Genomic DNA, 22,046 nt, shown 5'->3' on the forward strand with positions numbered 1-22,046 from the left:
AATCCAAAAGCACCATAAACTAGCAAAAACCTATTCTTCAAATTATTGAATTCTACACTTCAAGGTAGCAGATGTGTAAATGAAGTGTGGATTTTCGAGATTACATTCAATATTCAGAGTATTTTGTTTTCAGAGATTTAAAGAATGGTAGAGGAGCATTCTCGACAAACTGACTTGGAAATGAAGAAAAATGAAAAAAAATCTCAAATAAAAGAGTTAGAAATACACGCAATGAAAAAAAGAAAAAAGAAATCATAAATTCAAAAACAGAAGAAAACAAAAGCAGGAAAATAGAAGACGATAGTGTCCAGAATATTGGAATGTATATAATAATTGTTTTGGTAATGATAGCAGCAGCAGCAATAATAGTAGTAGTGGTAGTAGTAGTAGTAGTAATAGTAACAGAAATAAGAGTAGCAGTAGTGAAAGAGGTAACACCAGCAGCAACAAAATAATAAAACTGTTGAATGACACTGCGTATTCCTGAGAATAGCAACTGCCAGACAGGGGCAATCAACAGTTAAAGTAACAGCAATGCTAAATTCAACAAGCTTCAGTTAATGTTTCAGTATAAAGTAAAAATTTCAGAATTTCAAAAAAAAAAAAAATTGTTAATAAAATTGTAAATGTTTTCTTTCATGTTATGCTGACCTGCCAAATAAAAGTTTAAAAAAAAAAAAAAAAAAAGACTCTTTCAAGATCAATGAAGATTACTTTGATAAAAATAAAACTTCCAGCAGAAGCACAGGATGTGATATAGAAACAAGCAATCAAGTTGAAAAGCAGTATTCTTCCAACTGGATGTTTATTGTAGTTAGAGTAAGGAGTGTTACAAAACTTCATAGGCATGGCTGTCATATATATGAACAACCAAAATAGGGGGAGAAAAAAAAAAAAGGTTTTAAAATCTAGTATGAGTATGTTATATGTGAGTTATTAGAATGTGGGTAAATGCATGAAATGAAATAATAGTAAGAAAAAATAAATAATCCTAGTGCATTATCAGGAACACACTAATGTGTGTCTGTGTTTTCATATCTTGCCTCAGATCGAGTTTGTCAAAATAGGTGCTATGAAAAAATATTTAGTGATTTCACAAAATGAGGTGCTTCTTAATAAAATTTAATAAACAGAAAATGTACTTAAAAATAAAACAGTGAGGTATTTACTTTTTTTCAAAATGATAACATGCTGTAAGTTTTATTGTTTTATATACACACACATATATATGAACGAATGAATGAGATTTTCTCTCTAAAATAATTTTTGCCTAATTCGAAGTCTTATTAAAACTGGGTGGTGGAGATTATCTGCAAAATATAATAATGGGTTCCATGACTTTTGGGAAAAAAATCATAAGGGCTCTGCAGCAAAAGGGCTTTTAGGGAACAGTGCTTAGCTGATGGGATACATCTCTCATTAGAAAGGACAATGGTCTGTCAGATAAAAACCTTAGGTGATCTGGTAAATAACTGATAGCTTAATGAAAGGAGGCAAAGTAAAATAAAGTATTACACAAGGATGTTACTACCTTAACTACTCAGGTACTTTTAACTATAATATCACACACACACACACAAACAAGAGTACCTAGATAGATATACACTGATTCTAGAAATTACAGGAGTTATTAAATATGTAATCCGTTCAAAAATTAATGTTCAAATCGAGCACTTACTATATATGTTTTTTTTTCTATTTATATAACCATGAAATTGCTTCTAGAAGGGAAATTGAAATGTTCATGCCTTTCCCTATGGATATAAGCAATATAAATTAACTAAAATTACTGAGATTAGTAAGGTGTTACAAATTTTGCTCACGGGGGGGGGGGGTGAAACTTAAGGAATAGTTCCTCTCTAAATAAAGAAAGAAAGGTTAAATAATTTTGATTCTATTAATTGGAATTTGGTATATCTAAGGCATTGAACTGGATATTTAACACCTTGATGTCAAATTCTATATCATAGAATCTGTACAAATCAATAAAATTAGAATGCCACAGGAAAGAATTCCAAAACAGATTCTTCATAGTAAACCAACTGACAGATCTAGGAGCAGACCAAAAATGGAGATGGTTGGATAATATCCACAACCTCAGTTGATCCTGCTTGGGAATCTAACTTGAAAGTGTAATAATGGTTGCTTCTGATAGGACTTTATGGAGGAAGGTGCCTAAGGTCTCTACCTCCTATAACCCTCCAAAGAATAGTGGGTGGGAAGATGGATAGATGCATAGATTCTACTGGGAAAGACAAAGTTTGAGATGGATATTGAGTCCACTCTTCATCTTTGGGCATTTGATAGCTGTTCTTGGCCCCCAGATTAACTTTTATAGAACAGACTTGGGATCAAAGATATTCTAGCCATGACCATTCCATCTTTTTAGTTTCAGACAGTAGGATCTAATTTGGGTGAAATTTGGCTGCTATATCAAACAGATAGTAACTTTGTACAGGCTCCTTTCTTGACCTCTGCATTCTTTCTAGTTGATAGTAAGTTAGATAAAGAAATCTAAATCGCATATCAGTCGGCACTGATTACTGTCGGTATCTAGAAGGTGAGTTATTTGGATGATCATAATCTAAATTTCATTTACCTAAGCTCAAAGATAAAATCTTATCCAAAGTGCTTTTGAAAACAGATGCATGAAGGTGTTTCTTTGAGCAACTTAAAAAAGAAAAGCCTGTTTACAGGAGATGTGGGTTCAAGCCCCACTGGCAGTATTTGACTTCATCCAAAAGGGTTTTTTAATCCAAAATTTACACACTATTATTTATAACTTTATATCTGTTTCAAGATTCAGTGTTCCAAAAAAGAACACACCATTAGTAACAACTTCTCCTTTTTAAAGAGAAGCTAGTCCCACTTTCTCACGAGTTTAATAAAAACAAACAGTTTTGCTTTTAACTTACAAAAACTGTTTTACAGTTACATACATTCTAAAACACACTATCAATTGATGGTCATAGATATATGTTTAAAATAGGTAAATTAAACAAAGGCAAGTAGATTAATGTATCTCATTTCCAAGGGAGGAATACCATACTGGTGACAGAGGTTGCTCTCATAACTTAGTCTTTTAGTCTCATAAAGTTAAATATCCAACCACTACACCTCTATAAATATCTTACACATACAAATAAAAGATGACGTACAGCTGGGACATGTATGCATATCTCAAGGATTTTATTACTTGAAGTCTTAAGGAAGTAGAAATGGTAAGTTGTGGTAGCCATGAACTTTTTTTTGGTTTCTTTCACAGGCACCTTTTTAGCAAGGGAAGTGAAACTTCTTCCACCGGGTATCAAAGTCAGTCACCAGAATGAGTATGGGCCAACTTACCACAATATTATCACCACCACCACATAATTTGATTAACAACACACAAACTGAATTAACTTTTATATTCTAGTAGGAGAAGATCATCACTAAACTATACATTAATTTAGTACTTCACTACTAGGTTGTATACTCTCAATGTTTATCTGATTAACACCGGTAACAAAGAGAGTGAACAAAGATATTTCAAATGATGGCCCAACATTACATCCACTCAGTCACTTAAACTTGAAACACTAATGATTAAAAAATTATCTTGGCAAAAAAAACAAAAAAAAAATGTCCTTTTAGATAAAACAATATTTTGACATAAGGAGAGACCAAAGAGAAACGATGATTAATGTGAATTCAATGAATGAGACATTTCTAGAGTGTTAAGGAAGAAATCTATTTCTGAAAAAATAAAATACCAAATAGGGACAGAGTGGGGTATTTATTATTATTATTATTTTTTTGCTTAAAAAAAATGAAGGTATTGAAATTAATGTTGCTGCTGCTGCAGTTGCTACTGTTGCATTCACTATGAAATTTGGTGAAATAAAAGTAGGGGTAAAACCCAAGCAAACAACAAAGTAAAGATAAAAAAAAAAAATAAAGCAGAGAGACTGAGAATAGTAATAGTACATGAAGTTAAAATCCTGGGGTATCAGGCAACAGGACTTAGCTAACTGTGCCTAATGTTTCCAAGCACGGCTATAGTCGGAGGAAGACCAGGAATAGCGGTGACGGGGCAGGGAACCTGTCCCACTGTAGCCAGGGTAACCCAGATAAGAAGAGCTCCGAACCTGCAGAGAAGAGCAATAAATTTTATTATACACATGAACCAACAACTAGTTAGTTCCACCACCGCTATGTTAAATAAGAGTAAGGATGGGACATTCATGGCAACACACTAGGAGCATTTACTTCAGACCACAAGCTACACAGGGTTAAAATACACCACATGTATACACATACAGACACGCAAACACACACTTTAATTAGTCAGCCTTTATAAATTGAGGACAAAGTTTTAAAAGCAGTTTGACACACTGTCATTTATTCCAGAGCTTAAATCATGTTCAATCAACACACACACACACACACACACATAGGCACACGTTTAGTGTTTGCATTTCACAATTAAGTGTATAAGGCAGTTAAGAAAAATAATAGCAATACACAGATATGACAACATAGTTTTCATTCTCTGAGCTGATCACCAATGCAAAAGGATTTTATTGAGAAAAAAGTCTTTAAGATTGAAAAATAAACTATGAACTAGAAATAATATCTTCAGTGAAAATTAATCCTATCCTACAGGGATTAAATTAAAAAAAAAAATGTCATAAAAGGTCAAGTCACATGTCCCTTTTTTATTGGCTTGTTTCCCTTTTTCTATGATGCTATAGGAATGTGGAAGGAGAAAGAGTATCTGGTGAGAGGTGGAAGAGAAAAAAAGAAAGTATCATAAAGGTGAATTAGAATAATGTGTGTGTTTATATAATGCATGGTATTGATGTGTGGAAGGCAAGAGCATCAAGAAATATGTTGTAAATTGGAGAAGTGATGGTGACAGATTTTCATTGAGAGAAAGAAAGGAAGTGTGTGTGTGTGTGTGTGTATATATATATATATATATAAATATACACATATATATATATATATATACATGACAAATAATGAAGTGTGTAAGAAATAGTGATGTGTGTGTGTGTGGGTGGGTGTTAAGGAGCAAGGGTTTAAGAGTAAAGAAGTCAAGGGGAGGTTTTTCAAATCTACCTCAGGTAATTGCAAGTCAAAAAGATGAAATTCTCAACCACAGAGAAACAAGCTCAATTTCGAATTGCAGAAAGAAGATAAAGATTATCACAAGAAGTCAATGCCTTGATGTGATTTCAGAGAAGATGAACTGTTGCAATATAATAAAAAACCACAAAAAAAGAAACTGAAGCAAAGTTTGAGGTAAAATGAAAAAAAATATATATCTGGAAAGAGACAAAATGAAATGCAAGATGAAAATGGAGCAAGGTTTGAAGCAGAAAGATAAGGAATCAGAAATAAACCCCATCATTTTTAATGAATCCTACACTGGTAATATAATAAAACTGTATCAGGTTGTGAGGTTGGACAGTTTTATATAAGCAAAATAACATTAAAACATCTATAAATGTTTTTAAGACGGCTTATTGACTTGACTCAGAGAGTTAATTAAGAAACTGAGATCAGAGACACGAAGCAATATAAATAGGCAAATAAATGAAATCTGAAATAGGATTGAAGTAATTTCTTTCAGTGAAATATTTAGATTTTAGGCCAGTGTTATTTTCTTTAAACCATCAATATTTTTTTTTGCAGTTGTGAAATTATGTATTAACAACTATTCATAATTACAGAAAATAAAGTTTCTTATTTCATACAACTCCAGAATTATCAGTAAGAGAAGATACCAAAGGATATTACTAATATGAATGCGATGAAAATCAAAACTAAGTTAAACTCCAGTCATCATAATCTTATCATTGGTGCAGAATGCTACCACATACTTCTATAGAATAAGGAACCTACCATTAATACTGATAGACCAAAACCAGTTTAAAATCAAACCACATAATTATAAATTAATGTTGAAGAATCAATTTTTTTCTCATCACAATCATATCATTCATGTATGGTTCATTATAATAAAACTACCTTTGAATCAAAAATATTTTAATAATATATAAGGTACATAAAGTGATATATATATACACACACACACACACACACACACACTTACACACATACATTACTCCAGTTATATATATAATATACTACCATAGTTATGGAATCTATTTTATTCCTTTTATATTTACTAGAGTGCACAGTCAACCTTTTTCAATGACTTCTAGTCAGAGACTGATAGCAGGATATCACATTGCTGCACTTGCTTTAATCTCACTACTTATGTAAGCTGTAAGAATGAGGAAATGGTTATCAATACAGATAGCGGTCCAATTCAGGAATAGACAGACCTGAGATTAGTTCTATGCTACTAAGCTACCAGATTTTTATCGCAATAATTGGTTGTGGGTCATCTACATGGTAGGCTAAGCAGTTCATTATTTTAGAAATAGGATACTTTTACAATATATAAACTATGAATAGAAGAATATCAGTATTTTCAAGATAATGATTCTGAGATAAACTTACTTAAGAATCTAAATGCTTTTGTGAGAAATTGTAATCATAGGTTATTGGACACAAGTATACAACCTTCTGTCTTAAGAAATTGGATTTTAACCTTACAGATTGCCAAAATTTTAATGAACAATATAATTATAACAGTCTGGAGTTTTTAGCGAGATTTTCATAACTAATAGTACATCATATAGACAAAACAAACTTAAGGCTCTTCATGAATTTTACCATCAGCTAAATACTTAAAAAGAAAATATTTTTTAAGCAGGTGATCAGCTCAGTTACAACAATAACAACAACAATAAGGATAAGAATATAAGCAAAACTAGAGTACTTTCTGAAGGGTTTTTACTAATGCATATATGTGTCAAAGTGGCTAGGAAGTCAATGACTTAGTATATAGACAATGACATCGAATAGAAACAAGCTTTGCTTTATAATGGCAGCCAAAAAATAGATATTGCTTCCTTTTTCTAATGCAGTAATTACAAGTTGAAAAGGTATGCAAAAATAAAAGAATTTCATTATATGTCCAAATTTAAAATTTGACAAACCCTTTCAACTCTGCTAGTATATACAAATGAAATACTAAAAACCAAAACAGTTTTACCCACCATAACATAAAAAATAGTTGGGAAAAGTGTTTCACAGAAGAATGCTCTTCCTGATACTAATTACCAACAGGAGTAGAAGTCATTATTGTTTTCAAACAATGTGACAAAGGAAGACAGTGAACGCAAATTATAGCAACCAATTCCACTACTTGACCATAACTTCATTGTCCAATTTTTTAAAATTACACAGCATCTGTATATGTTTGCAAATGTTTATCATTCTTAAATCACAAAATTATTTTTTGTAAATATCCATAATTTTTTGTTTTAAAATATTCCAGTTACACTTCAAGGATTTAGATACTGAAAGACACCAAAACAACCCGCAAACTTCTCAGTTTGATTAAGACCAAGATAATCCCTTGGTGCACTGCTCTTGATACCCCCCCACACACACACACTGCCCCCATTATCATAATTTAGACAGAAAAAATTCTTACAATGACATTTTGTAACACTTCATTGTTGGAAGAAACAAAGCAAAGCTTTATAGACATAACCCTAACAACATAGTAAAAATCTTCAGAAGGTATCTAGACTGAATGCAGAAGGACATTTATTACAGCTGAAAATTAAGACACCAAGCGATTACACTTTCTGGCAAATTGAAGAAAGATTATATGCTTAAATAAAGAAAGATATACAAATGGGTCAATACACAAGCAATATATATTGAAATTATAACCATTAAAAAATATTAATATTTCAAATGCAGTGATAGGTTTGATCTGAATATGTATACATACATACAAACATATGTAGAGGGTTGGCCAAAAGTCACCCAACAGTAAATCAAAATTCTATAAATACTATCTGTAATTTCTGTATTGACACAAATAGAAAAATGTGTCGCTCAAGAAGGACTTCAGTTTGAACAATTTTCATGATGTTTCATATTTAGATGCTTTTATTACATAAATAATTCTTGGAATTAAATGGTTTTGATTTACTGTCAGGTGACTTTTGGCCAACCCTGTATATGTGTCTATGTGTATGTATATGATAGATAGATAAATAAAAAACCTATAGATAATAGACACGCTATTCTTAAGATGTGCTTAAATTACAGATTTCATGCAACAGAATACTCGTTTTATCTTATTTAGTTTTAAATCAATTAGCATTGTATGTGTGTATGTGTACATGTGTGCATGTATGTGTGTATAAATAAATAAATAAATAAGTATGCAAACAATCAATATTTTTCTTAGTGTAAAGAAGATATATTTGCAAGCATGAAAGAATAATGATAAAATATATATCCATAACACATATACAGGGAAAAAAATCTTAAAAACAAAAGTAAATAATAAAATGATATTAAATAAAACATTTAATAAACATGAAAGAAAAAAAAAAGCTAAAAAATTTCATTATATATATCTATAAAAATAATGTGATTTGATATCTAAATGCAATAGCCAAGAATTTTAAGAGACAGGATTCTCCTTTAGGCAGCTGTCCAAAATAAGACATTGTTGGAAATCTAGTAAATAAGCCAAATGCATATCTTGTGGCATATGCACATTTTACACCTAAAAGTATGCAAGATATTTTGGTTCCTTACATAAATAAGTTGAAAACTGCATGCAATTTTGGACATCATTTAAAGCCAAAGAAAAAAGATTGTAAAAAAAAATGGCAAAGAAAATAAATTTGAATACAATGAAATGTAAAAATGCATATGGAATAAAATGAAGTCAACAAAATTGGTGGGAGGGAGATGGCTGGAGAACTAAACTAATCTAATATTCAGAGCTGGTTTCAATGTAGGAAACACTACTACTTTAGTTTGAAAAGAGAACACCCACCAGTTTTTGTTAACTTTGTGTCTCTTATCAACTTTCATTTGTTGTTGCCCACTTTCCCAACTCCTTTACTGTTTGTTGAAAGCTACAGTTCTGATGTTCTATTAAATCTATGCACAATAATATATTGAGTAAACAGCACTCTGGAAACTCTCTAACTGATGTAAATTTTTTTAGCATGGAAAAATATATGCAGAGAAAGAGAGAAAGAAGGAAAGCCAAGGATTTTATGGCACCATTTCTGATCTAGGTTATCCAATACAGAATGTGAAGTTTGCTTTAATGTACTCTCTGTATGATGCAAATCATTTATAATGGAGATCATCCTATGATTGTTTTTAAAGGTATATTTAAATTTAAATATAAGGACAATTTATCTTAATATATGACTATAATACCTTTTATTTTTGATGTCATAGGGATAAATCAACAAACATAAAAGAGTAGCACATTTCAATAGTCACTTTGTGTTATCTAAATCTTATGTTAGGGTAGTAATTTAGCTGTTAAGAAAATATAGGAAGACCTTCAAGTAAACTGTGGCAAGGTGAAACATTCTGTGGTAATTTTCCTAAATGAAAACTGAAGTCTTTAAATAATTAACACAAATGGATTAACAGGCCAAAATCAACTTGATTCTTTTTCCATCATATGCTTTCCTAATCTGGTAAATCAACACTGCACATCCACTGGATTATTACATTCAATTAATTCTTCACCAATCCTAGGGTATAGAGTAGAAATGACTCTTTAGTTGTTCTGAGGATAAGGCGATCTTCATGATAAAATGCACCTGGTAGACTCAGAAGGCAGCCACTCCAAATAAAAGCTGAATCAGACTATGATAAACTGTCCAACCCATGCCAGCATGAGAAAGAAGCCATAATGATAAAATATATTTGCTATCAGAAACAGCAGCGTCGTAATAACTTAATCCCATCTTCATTACATAATCAGCAGTGACAAAATTGACACTAAAATCATTATGTAATTATACTCCTGGAGGCTGTACGTGCTGATAGCAATTCAGGTACATCTGGTGTATAATATATTATAATTTCTGATCAGTCTTTTGTGCAATTCCTGTTTGCACTAACAACTATCATGTTAATGGGATCCTTGTTGTAAAAACAGTCAGACATTGTTTGCCTTCAAGCAAAACCTTTTAAGTTTTGAACTTAATGCATTTTGTATCAGATCTACTAAAAGTTCTTGGGTATCAGTGCTAGCCAATATATGCTCAAAAATGTTGACTAAACCTTTTGGCTAGAAAAAGCCAAAGGCTTTTTACCCCAATATTTACATGCTATTATTTATAGTTTCAACTGCTTTGAGTTTAATCATTCCATAGAAGAATTTTTTCATGTTCTCTCAAAGACTCTAAATTCTTATAATGTCAACAATACACACACACAAACAAAACCCTTTTGAATATTTACCAATTCACTACAAAAGGATAAAGATAATTTCATAAAATAAAGCATGAGGAATATGAGACTATGTAATTGCTAACTCATCATCTTACAAACACATACTTTTATAGCACTTTTGAGGTTCAAGATTGAAAAAACACTAATGTGAATTAGTAGCAGTTTCTTACAGAAAAAAAAATGAAATCCTGTACAATAATCAAAAAAAAAATCTATCCTTTAGGTAATATTCTTGTTTTTTTTTTTCATTAATTAGTATTTCACTTCCATCATTTGTCTGGGCTTTGGGAACTGGGACACTAAGTGCTTCCTAATTAGTTCACCAGTTGAAAAAAAACCCAAAAAACATTGGGGATTGTTTTGTCTAAGAATCCTAAGTAAAAAAAAAAATGATTTATAAAAATTTAATTGACGGTTAGCAAGTTTTTAAGATCGTGAAAATCAGCATTTATAATTGAATTGAATTCTAACTTTGCTCAGACGACTTAACCCTTTTGGCATCACCTGTCTGAATTGCCCTTGGTTCTTTGATATTTACTTTCGGTTTTAAAGTGATCTAAATTACAATAGCTTAAGAAGATTATAAGTCAATCCAACCCAAAAAGGATGAAAGACAAAGTCAACCCTAGCGGCATTTGAATGTAAAATGCCACTAAGCATTTTGCCCTGTATGCTAATGATTTTGTCAGCTTGCCACCTTACACTAGCTTAATAATCCTTTCTACTATAGGCACAAGACCTGAAATTTGGGGGCAGGATATACTTGATTACATTGAACTCAGTAGTCAACTGGTACCTATTTTATTGACCCCAAAATGATGAAAGGCAAAGCTGATCTTAATAATGACAATGTTATTTTATTGAATCTGTCATTATTTTCAAAATTAATTGAAACAAAGGCAGTGTATGTCAGATATATAACAAAAGGGTTAACTCTGAACATTTTTTGATGAGGAATTTTTTACATATAATCTAGAATCTAAAGAACAGTAAAAACAGACGCTTGCTTGTGATAAAGATGTTATAATCAAATTGCTGCAAGGAAAGTTACAGTGAAGTAGACCTTGCCAGCCTATAATATCAATCCTAATTTCTATTTAACCTAAACCAGATTCTAGGGTACATACAAATGATTGGCTGTGTTGACGATATCGGAAACATAATTAGCAGATCAAACATTAAAGTGAGGAAGAAAAAAAAAACATAGCAGTAATTCATTTCTTTTGAGAGAAAGCCTTTTCTTTTTCTTCTTTTTTTTTTTTTTATAAATTAGGTACAGCATTCAAATCAGTGTTTTCTAAATGTATAGCAAATTGCACTAATACTTATCTTGAGGAGATCAGCAGTGAAAGAAAAGCATGAGAGACACATCACAAGAAACACAGATCTCTTACCTCCTTCTTTGACAAAGATCTTAAATCATAACCAATGGTGCTACCACTACTATAGCGGCTGCTGTACGAGCTGTAGGGTTTTGTCATGGAAGACAGCGGTGATGGATTACTTTCTTCAGGGACACTGTATAAATCTAAAATAATAGAGAAGGTGTTATAAATTAACTGGAAACAACAATTAAATTAGGCTCTGGGCTGCATTGGATTTTATTAACATTTATTCTCTTCAGCAACAATTTCTTTGAAACAATAAAAAAAGGGTGGAGTGGAGAACAAAAACAATATGACCACTTGGAAATTCCTTGGTGGAGCATTTTGCACTCTAAATACAAATACCGAAATTATCAAAATAATTGGTGAACAAAAACTTCCTCTAGGTAAAATAACACCAATATGATCAGTTGATTGAAATTTTTGAACATAGACAATGCACATTGGAGTGTAACAGACCATTAAAGCCAAATGGTGAGAACAACAGATGTGTTTCAGTCTTATTAAACCTCCTTGGCATATTCTACATTGCATGATTAAGAGTGATCTCTTTCTTTCTCTCTCTCACATATATATATATATATATATATAGGGAGGGAGGGAGGGAGGGAGAGAGAGTAGTGAAACTGATTGTTGATGGAAAATACTTCAGAGGAGTGTTCTGCTTACTAAATACAATTATGGTACTATAGTGAGGTGAAAAACTGATGAACGGAAATTATCCAACGGAAATTAGTGAGTAAAACTCCTAGGAAAGATAGACAAGTAAAAGTGGTAAGCTCAATAAAATTAACTGATAAAATTTAAGAGTTACTACATTCTGAACTAGAATATATAACTCACAGTCTTGCCATCTGAGTAGAATATGCTTGGCCAAAGAGGTCTAATAAGACTGAAACATGCCCACTACTTGGGCCTTAAAAGCCAGATCTACTCCAGCCTGTATTTGTCTATACTGTCCAAAAATTTCAACCATCTGATCTTATTGGTGTTAACTCACTTTTAAACACATCTAGAGAGTTTTGATCCACAAATTGCTTGGATGTTCTCAAAAGATCAATGTTTTGCAGCTCATTAGATTACATATATGAGAGTACACTATATTTGGAAAAGAATATTAACTTGTATCTATGTGTTGCTCAGTAACTTCTGTCTACTTGTTAAATACCTATTGATTTTACCACCAGTATATTTATGACGCTTGCTCTATATGCCCTTGGTTAATGAGAAATATATGACAGACCCTGACAAGACTCACTTCAATACTCAGAAGCACGGTATGATATTCAAACGATCCTTCTTGTTTCTCTTTGTGAATATTACTTAACAGAAGTGAGAGACAGTCATAAGTGACTCAAAATATTGAACATCAGTTAGTTTGATGAAGATTTCAGTAAGAGTTTAGCTTCAGCAGTTCAGAAGAAAGAAAAAGAAGGAAAAGACAGTTTTAGATTAGGAACTTTATTTACAAAATGTTTAAAAATGTGAGTTTTATCGGTGGCAGCTAGAAAAGAAGCTTACTCTACACAATTTTTTTTTTGCTTTTTATATTTAATTTCCTGTTGTTTTCAATTACTTTAATGAGTACCATAATTATCTCAGTCTCAAAACACCAGTAATGTTGATTAAATTTCAAATATGTGGGCAATAATTCATAGCATCTGCAATTCAAAAGGTATAATCAAGTCATTATATAGTCTGAAACTCAATCGAAAAAAGACAGGAATATGTCTGAAACAATGTTCTTCATCTAGATTTGAACTCAAAGGGCAATTTGCAATATAGATTTATGAAAATAAAATCTATTTGCATATCAATCTTAAATGATTCTACAATTCTGACATTGTTATGAGCATTTAGAAAAAGTAGCAATTTAAACTATCAGCCTTAAAACTTGAGACTGATACAATGCAAAATGCAATACAAAAATGTAATCAGAACAACAGTTGATGTCCATCTTGTATTTTTGTTTTTTTCAGTATTTCGGTGTAAGGACCCCTTCATCAAGACATTTTAACGATTGTTCTGTTTTTGCTTCTGTAATTCTTTGCATTGTTTTGGCCTTAACAAGTTTTTATCTAATTTAATATCATGTTTCATCCAAACTACTCTAATTTAAGTTGTATTTTTTTTTTTATGAAAAATATTTTATAAATGAAGCTTTTGGAATTTGGATCTCTTGACTATATTTGGATAACATGTAATTTTTATGAAGAAATCTATATAGAACAAGGTTAAGTAAACAATACTTAATTCTGACAAGAGAGAAGCTAAGAAGAAGCAAAGAGAATGAGAAAAGGAAGAAACTGAGAGATAGGAAAAAAGATACAGGAATAAAATTTCTAAATATACAAGTAACTTATACACCTCACTTCTGTATATTTTTCCATTAATAACTTTTGTTTAGAAAAAAATATTAATGAGAGAGAGAGAGGGGGGTATTGAGCTATAAATGTATAGCTCAATAGAAATTCATTGCATGGTGTACATATCTAATATACTTCACAGATTACATATTTTATCAGAGCTACTTCATCGCATCAGTAAGTGTTTCACAAGCAAACAAACCCCTCTTGACATGTGCTGAGTTTATCAACTTGTTAAAACAAGATTTGAGGAGATAAGAACGACAGTTCATCACCATATGTGTAAGTGTGTGTAAGTGAGTTTACATATATCAGTTTTCCAGTTAATTGATACTGCATATTAAATACATATATGTATATTTTTTTTGCCCGTATCTAGCAAAAATGTGTTAAATGAAATATTATAGTCTTCCTTTTAACAACTTGTGCCAGAATATTGCATAAATAATTACTAAAATAAGACATAGCAATAATTGAAAATGTTATTAGTTACTTTCAATTTCAATTTAACAATTATAATTGACATCCAATGAAGAGATAATATGATGCATTTTGTACAACAGTAAGATATGTATTGGTAAATTGTACAAAATGGTTAAACTTAATTTAAAATAATAAATTGTTTATCTTTGTTATCAAACAGATAATGGCAAGTATTGCATTGGAGCTCATCACTGCCTTGGAGAATCTTGGCAGTTGTGGTAATGACATTGAATGAAGATTGGTAGTGACAATGATGATGGTCGCAGACCGATTTCATGGACAGACCCAGAGCCAAATGTGATTCTGGTGCAGTTTCCATTTACTCTTGTTTATTTGAACCAAGGAAGCCATTGAATTAAGTTTCTTTGTAATTGCTCTACAAATTCATTTACAGTTATTTCAATATTAATTAATACTGATCATTCAATGAATAAATATTTGAAAGTGTTTGCCTGCCATTTGATCAAGGTTTAGCTGTAATAATGACATAACTTTTCATAGTTGTCAGGCATGCAGCATTTCTGCTGGAAATAGTGCAGAATGATATGGGAATACAAGATTTGGTTGTTGTTCTGCACATAAATAATTTTTATGAAATGCTTATTGAATTCATTGTCTGAATGTTTGAACAAACCAGATAGAAAACAGTAGACGCCATATGTTGAATGCCATTTTATTGCACAAATGTTTAATTTTGGATGATACAACAGAGTTCCATTGTAGGATATAACCGTTTCAGGCTATCTTTCAATGGTGTAGATTTTATAGAATACTAGCTGAATTACTCGGCATTGCCCAGGTTACTGCTGTTCTTATTCAGAATAGTAAACAATAGATTTGAGGATATACTTTTTATTCTCATAATTATTTCAAAATATCTATATTTTATTTTAAAATATTCAAATTGTAACGATAATAGAATTTAGAACTGAAAACTTGTTAATCTTGAAGCACCTCAGGGTAAACAATATTCATTATGTAATCTTTTGTTGGTATCCAAATGAATAAATTGTTGCTGCTTCCAACTCGTGAGCAACCAACATAGAGTTGGCTGTGAGAGAAGCATGTAGTAGTGAGATTAAGTGCAACCACCTTGAGGGACTGACCCTGAGATTTGTTAATTGAACTACCAAAACTTAGTTTGACTGGAAACTGAAGCCTCTTAAATTCAATTGGAACATCTGTAGGTATGAGAGGAAGTTTTGGAATAAAGACATTTTCTACTTTGTAACTACCTGTTATTATTGATGCCCCAAAGGAATGGGGCTTCATGGAAGTAATAATGAAGCAAGTTCCATTACACAGGCGAGGAGGGTCAAGATTCCTAAGCAACATAATGGGAGCATTCAACTTTAGTGTCAAGTTATGCGGTGACATCACAGTGGTTTAAGTGTGTTCAGAAATTCAACAGGGTATTGAACAGCCTGATCTCAATCGACTGTTGTGTAAATTAATGGAAAAGACATTTCTGATGGATCTGTTAACTTTTGAAGAAGTTCATGATTGAGTTTATCAGCCATTTCATTAGCTGGAGCCAGTATAGCTCTTTCACATAGCCAATTTACATCAATGGAATTGACAATCACGCATACACTGACATGCATACACTAAAATAGACAACAGAGACACTCATTTATGTAATGAACATGCAAACACACACACACACACACTCATATACAAAATGTGACATTGTTGTCGTGGTATAAAATGTCCTTTATTACAGTTGACTATAGAAAGATTATTTTAGATAAAATATTATATTGTTTTAATCCAAATGAAAATAAAAATTACATGTTGACACTTGCGGGGTCTAATACCTTGTGAAATTTGATATGATTAGGTTGAGCTGTCTGAGAATGCATAGGGAACAGACAGAGAGAGAGAAAGAATTTTATATAGAGAGAGATTACTTATACGCATTTCAACTAAAGGCTGCAATCATATTGGAGTACTACCTTTGCTAATGTTTCATTAGTAGTCATTGCAACATAAGGACATTTCAAAAGTGAATCAATGGCAATACACATTTTTTTTTTTTGTTATTGTAATATGGCCCAGTATAGTTGATATGTATTCACTGCCATGGCCCAAATATTTTTGTTCTTTCATTTGGTTTTTTATTTAGAGCATTAGCAAATGATTGATATACTAAGCATGATTTGACAAGTATATCTCTACTGGACTGCAGTTTCAACCAGTAGCAGTATCTGCAACTTATGTTTAATTTGGACCATGCACTAATAATCATCAAGCAGTTGAGTGAAAATTTTACTTTGAAATATTTTTGAAATAACTATCCTAGGGAAATTGGACCACAAAATTTAATATATTCCTGTGATAATTAATTGCATCACATTTTGTCCATTATTCTCTTTAATGTTTAGTTTTTCAAGCCAACCATTATTGATGAATTGTTTAATTCAAATAATATCAATATCAGACTTTATGGCTGATTCAACTTCTTTAGTAGTAACAGACATTCCATAGAGACTTTCATCAATAATTTGATGTATTTTAAATCCAGATAAAATATGATGTCTTTGACTTTCATGAAAATTGTAATTAAGTTCGATCAACAGTCTGGATAATGCATCAGCATTTCTGTGTTGCTTCAAAGCTTTATAATATACTGCATAACATCCTCAATGTTGTAGTCTTTAAGACCTAAACACCAGCATATTATTATCTGGTGAGTGTACGTGTATTAGTAGCTTGTGATCAGTGATTAATTCAGCATGAAAACCCAACATAATAGAGAATCCCTTGTTACCTATTCATAAATATCCAGTGAGCCAATAAATATTCAACTCCATTTCCATGCTGTAACAGAACTTCAATGATGACTGAGCAATACATCTACATCTAAAATTAGTAACAAATTTTCATTGTAATGTTTGAAAAGCTCTATGGCATCAATCACTTGTTGTTCAATCATCTGACCATTTCAATGATACCTTGTTTTTCATTAAATTATGTAACAGTACAGTAAGGCCTGCCATGGTCTCAATGAACATAGGATAGGATAATATCCAACTTTTGAAACAAATTCTAATACTTCATTTGCATTTTTCTTTTTTTTACTTAATTGTAACTGTGAAGACAGAAAAAGTGTATTTCTATCAAATATTTTTTGTGATTCTTCTGTTAACTTGCTTAGTAAATAAGTATCTTTAAAATTCCTGTATACAGATATTTTTCCATTCTCCAACTTACAGAATACTCCACCATATTTGAGCACTATTTAGCATTCTTTAGTCAGTTTCTCGACAATTTAAAATTGTTCAGATACAAATTTTGCCATCTAGCTTCCAAATAGATAAAAGAGACACATCCCAATTGCTGTAGTCTAATGGTTCCAATGAACTGTTCAATTTTTACTAATTTTGCTTTTGAAAATGGTAATAGTCTGACCTGTGAATTTATCAGTTTCTTGCCTAGATGAAGTTGAATTAGCATGCATTTTCATGCTTCAGGAAACGAAAATTAACTTAAAATATTTAGTACATAAATTGTGAAGTTTATCTTTAATATTAAAATCAGTTGAATTATCAACATTATTTACAATATCAGTAAAACTACTGAGCACAGGTGCCTAATTCATTCTGAATAGGTTTGAAACCATTTCAGAATAAATAACAATAGTTTCAAAATTTTATCATTTATTTCCAATTTTAATATTAATTATAAATTTTACTGATATGGATTCTAACAGTAGGGATATAAGAATTTTATATGCATTTAAATCATTCAAAGTTTTAGTGGTACTAGTATCTAATTTGTATTTAATCAACTTATTGATTTGTACTGAAATACAACATTTATTCCTGTTTTCATACAAACATTTTTTTTCATTTATTTCAAAGTAATATCAATATTTAATTCGTTTGACTTGTATGTACTAATGACATAATTATTTTCATGATGATGATAATTTAAAAATTTGTTTGATAATTTCTTTTTTAAATTTGAAATTATTATTACATGTGTCTATGAGAGAAACAATTATCATTCAGATTTTATGCCCTGTGCACATTCACTAAAAGATCAATTTTTCCATGTGAATTACATTTTTTATCCTTATGTAGGCAACCGTTTCTTTTTGTGATCAGTATAACATTATACATAAAGATATTTATAAATTAACACATAACAGGTGTGACTGTCATGTAGATATATTTTCCAAATTAAATGAAGCTAACCAATTACCAGAATGTTACATTCTTAATGACATTTATCAAAATTTCCCAATTAAAAAAACCAAAACCCAAAAAAAAAAAAAAAAAATGGAATTTCGGGTTGCTTGCTTATCAACTATCTACAAATTTCTTATTTCAATTAAACAAGGAAGCCCCATCAGGAGATTTGACAAATGAAACTGTAGCTAAATCAGTTCCTTTTATTAAAAAAAAAAAGTGTATATGAAGAGTTATTTAACTTAGTTTCTGACATTAAGTGAAACAGAAACTAGAGAAGCTTCCTTTTTATAGAAGTGCTATATATAATCATGTATTACAAGAGCTACATACTTTTTAAAAAACTTACAAATGATTGCAAATACAGAATTGGTCTATAATTAAACTTTTAAAATACAGTTCCAAATATTAAGTGCAGGCATAGCTGTGTGCTTAACAAGTATGCTTCCCAACTGTATGGCTTCAGGTTCAGTTCAACTGGGTGATACCTCCAACAACTGTCTTCTATACTTATAGCCCAGGTCAACCAAAACCTTGTGAATGGATGTGCATGTGTTGCTTTGTCTTAACCTTGCACATAGGTGCAAGAGTGGATGTGTGGTAAGTAGCTTGCTTACCAGCCACATGGTTCCGGGTTCAGTCCCACTGTGTGGCACCTTGGGCAAGTGTCTTCTACTATATCCTCGGGTCAACCAAAGCCTTGTGAGTGGATTTGGTAGATGGAAACTGAAAGAAGCCCGTCATATATATATGTATGTATATGTTTGTGTGTCTATGTTTGTCCCCCCAACGTTACTTCACAACCAATGCTGGTGTGCTTAAGTCACCATCACTTAGCGGTTCAGTAAGAGAGACCAATACAATAAGTACTAGGCTTACAAAGAATAAGTCCTGGGGTTGATTTGCTTGACTAAATGCGGTGCTCCAGCATGGCCACAGTCAATTGACTGAAACAAATTAAAGAATTAATAGTTGTAAACGAGTGTCACAATCGTTCAGGAAAGTGTTGCTCGTTGCCAATCATCTACGAAAACAGGCCTGGTCATGGGGAAAATATTACCTTAGTTGAAACAGGTGAAGGTTGGCAAAAGGAAGGGCATCCTGTGATAGAAAATCTGCTTCAACAAATTCCATCTGATCCATGCAAGCATAGAAAAGTGGATGTGAAAAAAAAACCGATCATGATGATAATGATAATCATTTATTTTACTGAAACTTACCTGAAACAAATCAATATGTTTATGGAATGTTTCTCACTTTTTTTTTTAAGTTGTCTATTTGAATTATTCATTGTTCTAGGATTTAGGACTTAAAGAACAAAACCTGTTTGGAAAATTAATATGTAAATATGAAACTCCAAAAATCAGATACCTTCCCTAAAAGTTTTTTTTGCTTTCTTTTTCTAAGATTATTCTTACAAAAGTAGTTTTTATGCCAGGATAAAAAAAATTTATGAGAAGACATTTTAGTAAAAGACTTGCAGCTTTAAAATTAGGCTACAAGATTAACTATTAAAAAAAAAAGGAAAAGAGTAAGGTGCAGGCATGGACATGTGGTTAAGAAGATTCTTTTTCTACCATGTGCTTTTGGGTTTGTCTTGTCTTGGGTTGAGCTGGCTTCATTCATCCTCAGTGCTGCATCTCTCACAAACGCCGACCAGGCCTGGCAATTTGAGGCTAACGACTGTGTGATCTCCAACCACTCCCTATTCCAGCAGCAAACGCCGTAGACATGGAGGCCTAAGTTGGGTTCCAGATCAGCCTTGACTATCATCAGCCAGGTTTTTCGTTGTCCACCACATCGTTTTTGCCAACCCTGAAGGGGAGCTGGGGCAATTGCTACGTAGATGAATTCGCATGGTCGATGACGGAGGGCATGACCCAGCCAACGCAGACGTCTCGTTAGGATGACTTGTCGGAGGGAGGTGGTTTTGCACTGTTGTCACACCGAATTGTTGGAGACAAAGTGATGCCATCAGACACATGAAGGATGCGACTTTTGGGTTTAGTCCCAATCCATGCAATACCGTGGGCAAGTATCTTCTGCAATAGCGCCTGTGAGTGAATTTGGTAGACGGAAACTGCATGGAAGCCTACCGTGTACATGCGTGTGTGCATGTGATTGTGCTTGCCTCCTCCCGCTTCCACCATTAGATAACTGGTGTTGGTTTGTTTACATCCCCCTAACTTAGCAGTTCAGCAGAAGAGGCCAATTGGATAAATATCAGATTTGAGTAAGTTAAAAAAACACAAAAGTACTGGTGTCAATTTGGTCAACTAAATCCTCCAAGGTTGTGTCCCCAGCATGGCCACAGTCCAATAACTAAAACAAGTACAAGATAAGAAATAATCTAATTATCTAAAGTTTAGTTATCTGAGTTAATATGATATCAACCTGAAGTAGAGTAAGAGATTACAGTCTTATTAGCATATTTCATTACCTGTAAATAGGTACCAAGTAATGAATATAACATGCCCCTGCATAACTGACAAATATTTTATTACCTTTCAGCAGTGCTAAACTTAAATCCTACAATGGGTTAGTTTTTTTTTTTTGTGCGTGTGTTTTTATTAACTCTTGAAATCAATAACATTAATTGCCCATTGATGGACGCAGTTCATTAGGGAGAGGTCACAATAGTGGCTTTATTTATCACACTTGCATAAAATTAATATTATTGATTAATTGAATACTGTCCTAATGAGATGTACAAAGAAAGAGTCAGTTTAGGTTATAATAAACTCACAGCTATTTACAAAGATAAGGCTATTTTTCAAAAACGAAACGCAAGAAAAAAAGGAAAATAGCAATAATAGATTTTTTAATGTTTTCCCGCCACCTCTTCCTAGTTTTTCTTCTTTTTGCATTGTTATGAAGGGTAAACTGATATTACAATTCTATGTGTGTGTGTGTGTGTGTGTGTAAACTTACCTGCTTTTCCTCGAGGTGCAATATGTCTACTTTCTAATTCTTCTTCAGTGAGATACTTAGAATCTTTTTCTTTTTTCATGCGTTTTTCTAACTCTTGGTTGTCTTCACGTAATCTATTGTCTGAAGGGAGGAAAAAAAAAAGAGAAAATAGTTCAAAGAAGAAAGAAAACAAACCTTAAAAAAAAAAAAAAACCAAACAGAGACAAATTCAAAAAGAAATTTTTTTTTTCTGTGATCACAATTGCAATGATTGGCTAACAAATGAAAACAGTTGTCAGAGGCTGCCAAGTCTGGCAATGCAATGCTATTGTAACAATACCAAGAGAGTTTCTAAT

At 31.9% G+C, this 22,046-nt stretch overlaps 1 protein-coding gene across 8 annotated transcripts in view; it reads right to left on the reverse strand.

Moving 5' to 3' along the window:
- LOC115219130 (receptor expression-enhancing protein 1) overlaps positions 1-22,046 on the reverse strand; it is a 188,394-nt gene that overhangs the window by 11,089 nt on the left and 155,259 nt on the right. For 5 of the 8 annotated variants that reach the window (XM_036509009.1, XM_036509007.1, XM_029789221.2 and 2 more), the window contains 2 exons: positions 21,712-21,831; positions 11,748-11,881 (listed from right to left, as the gene is read on the reverse strand). In XM_036509009.1, coding sequence (XP_036364902.1) covers positions 11,748-11,881; positions 21,712-21,831 — 254 coding nt within the window. Of the gene's footprint in view, positions 1-3,966; positions 4,128-11,747; positions 11,882-21,711; positions 21,832-22,046 lie in introns of all 8 variants that reach the window. The other 3 variants (XR_005001915.1, XR_005001913.1, XR_005001914.1) reach the window with 1 other exon arrangement.

This window comes from Octopus sinensis, linkage group LG14 (genome assembly GCF_006345805.1).
Source record: "Octopus sinensis linkage group LG14, ASM634580v1, whole genome shotgun sequence".
Classification (NCBI taxonomy): Eukaryota; Metazoa; Mollusca; class Cephalopoda; order Octopoda; family Octopodidae; genus Octopus; species Octopus sinensis.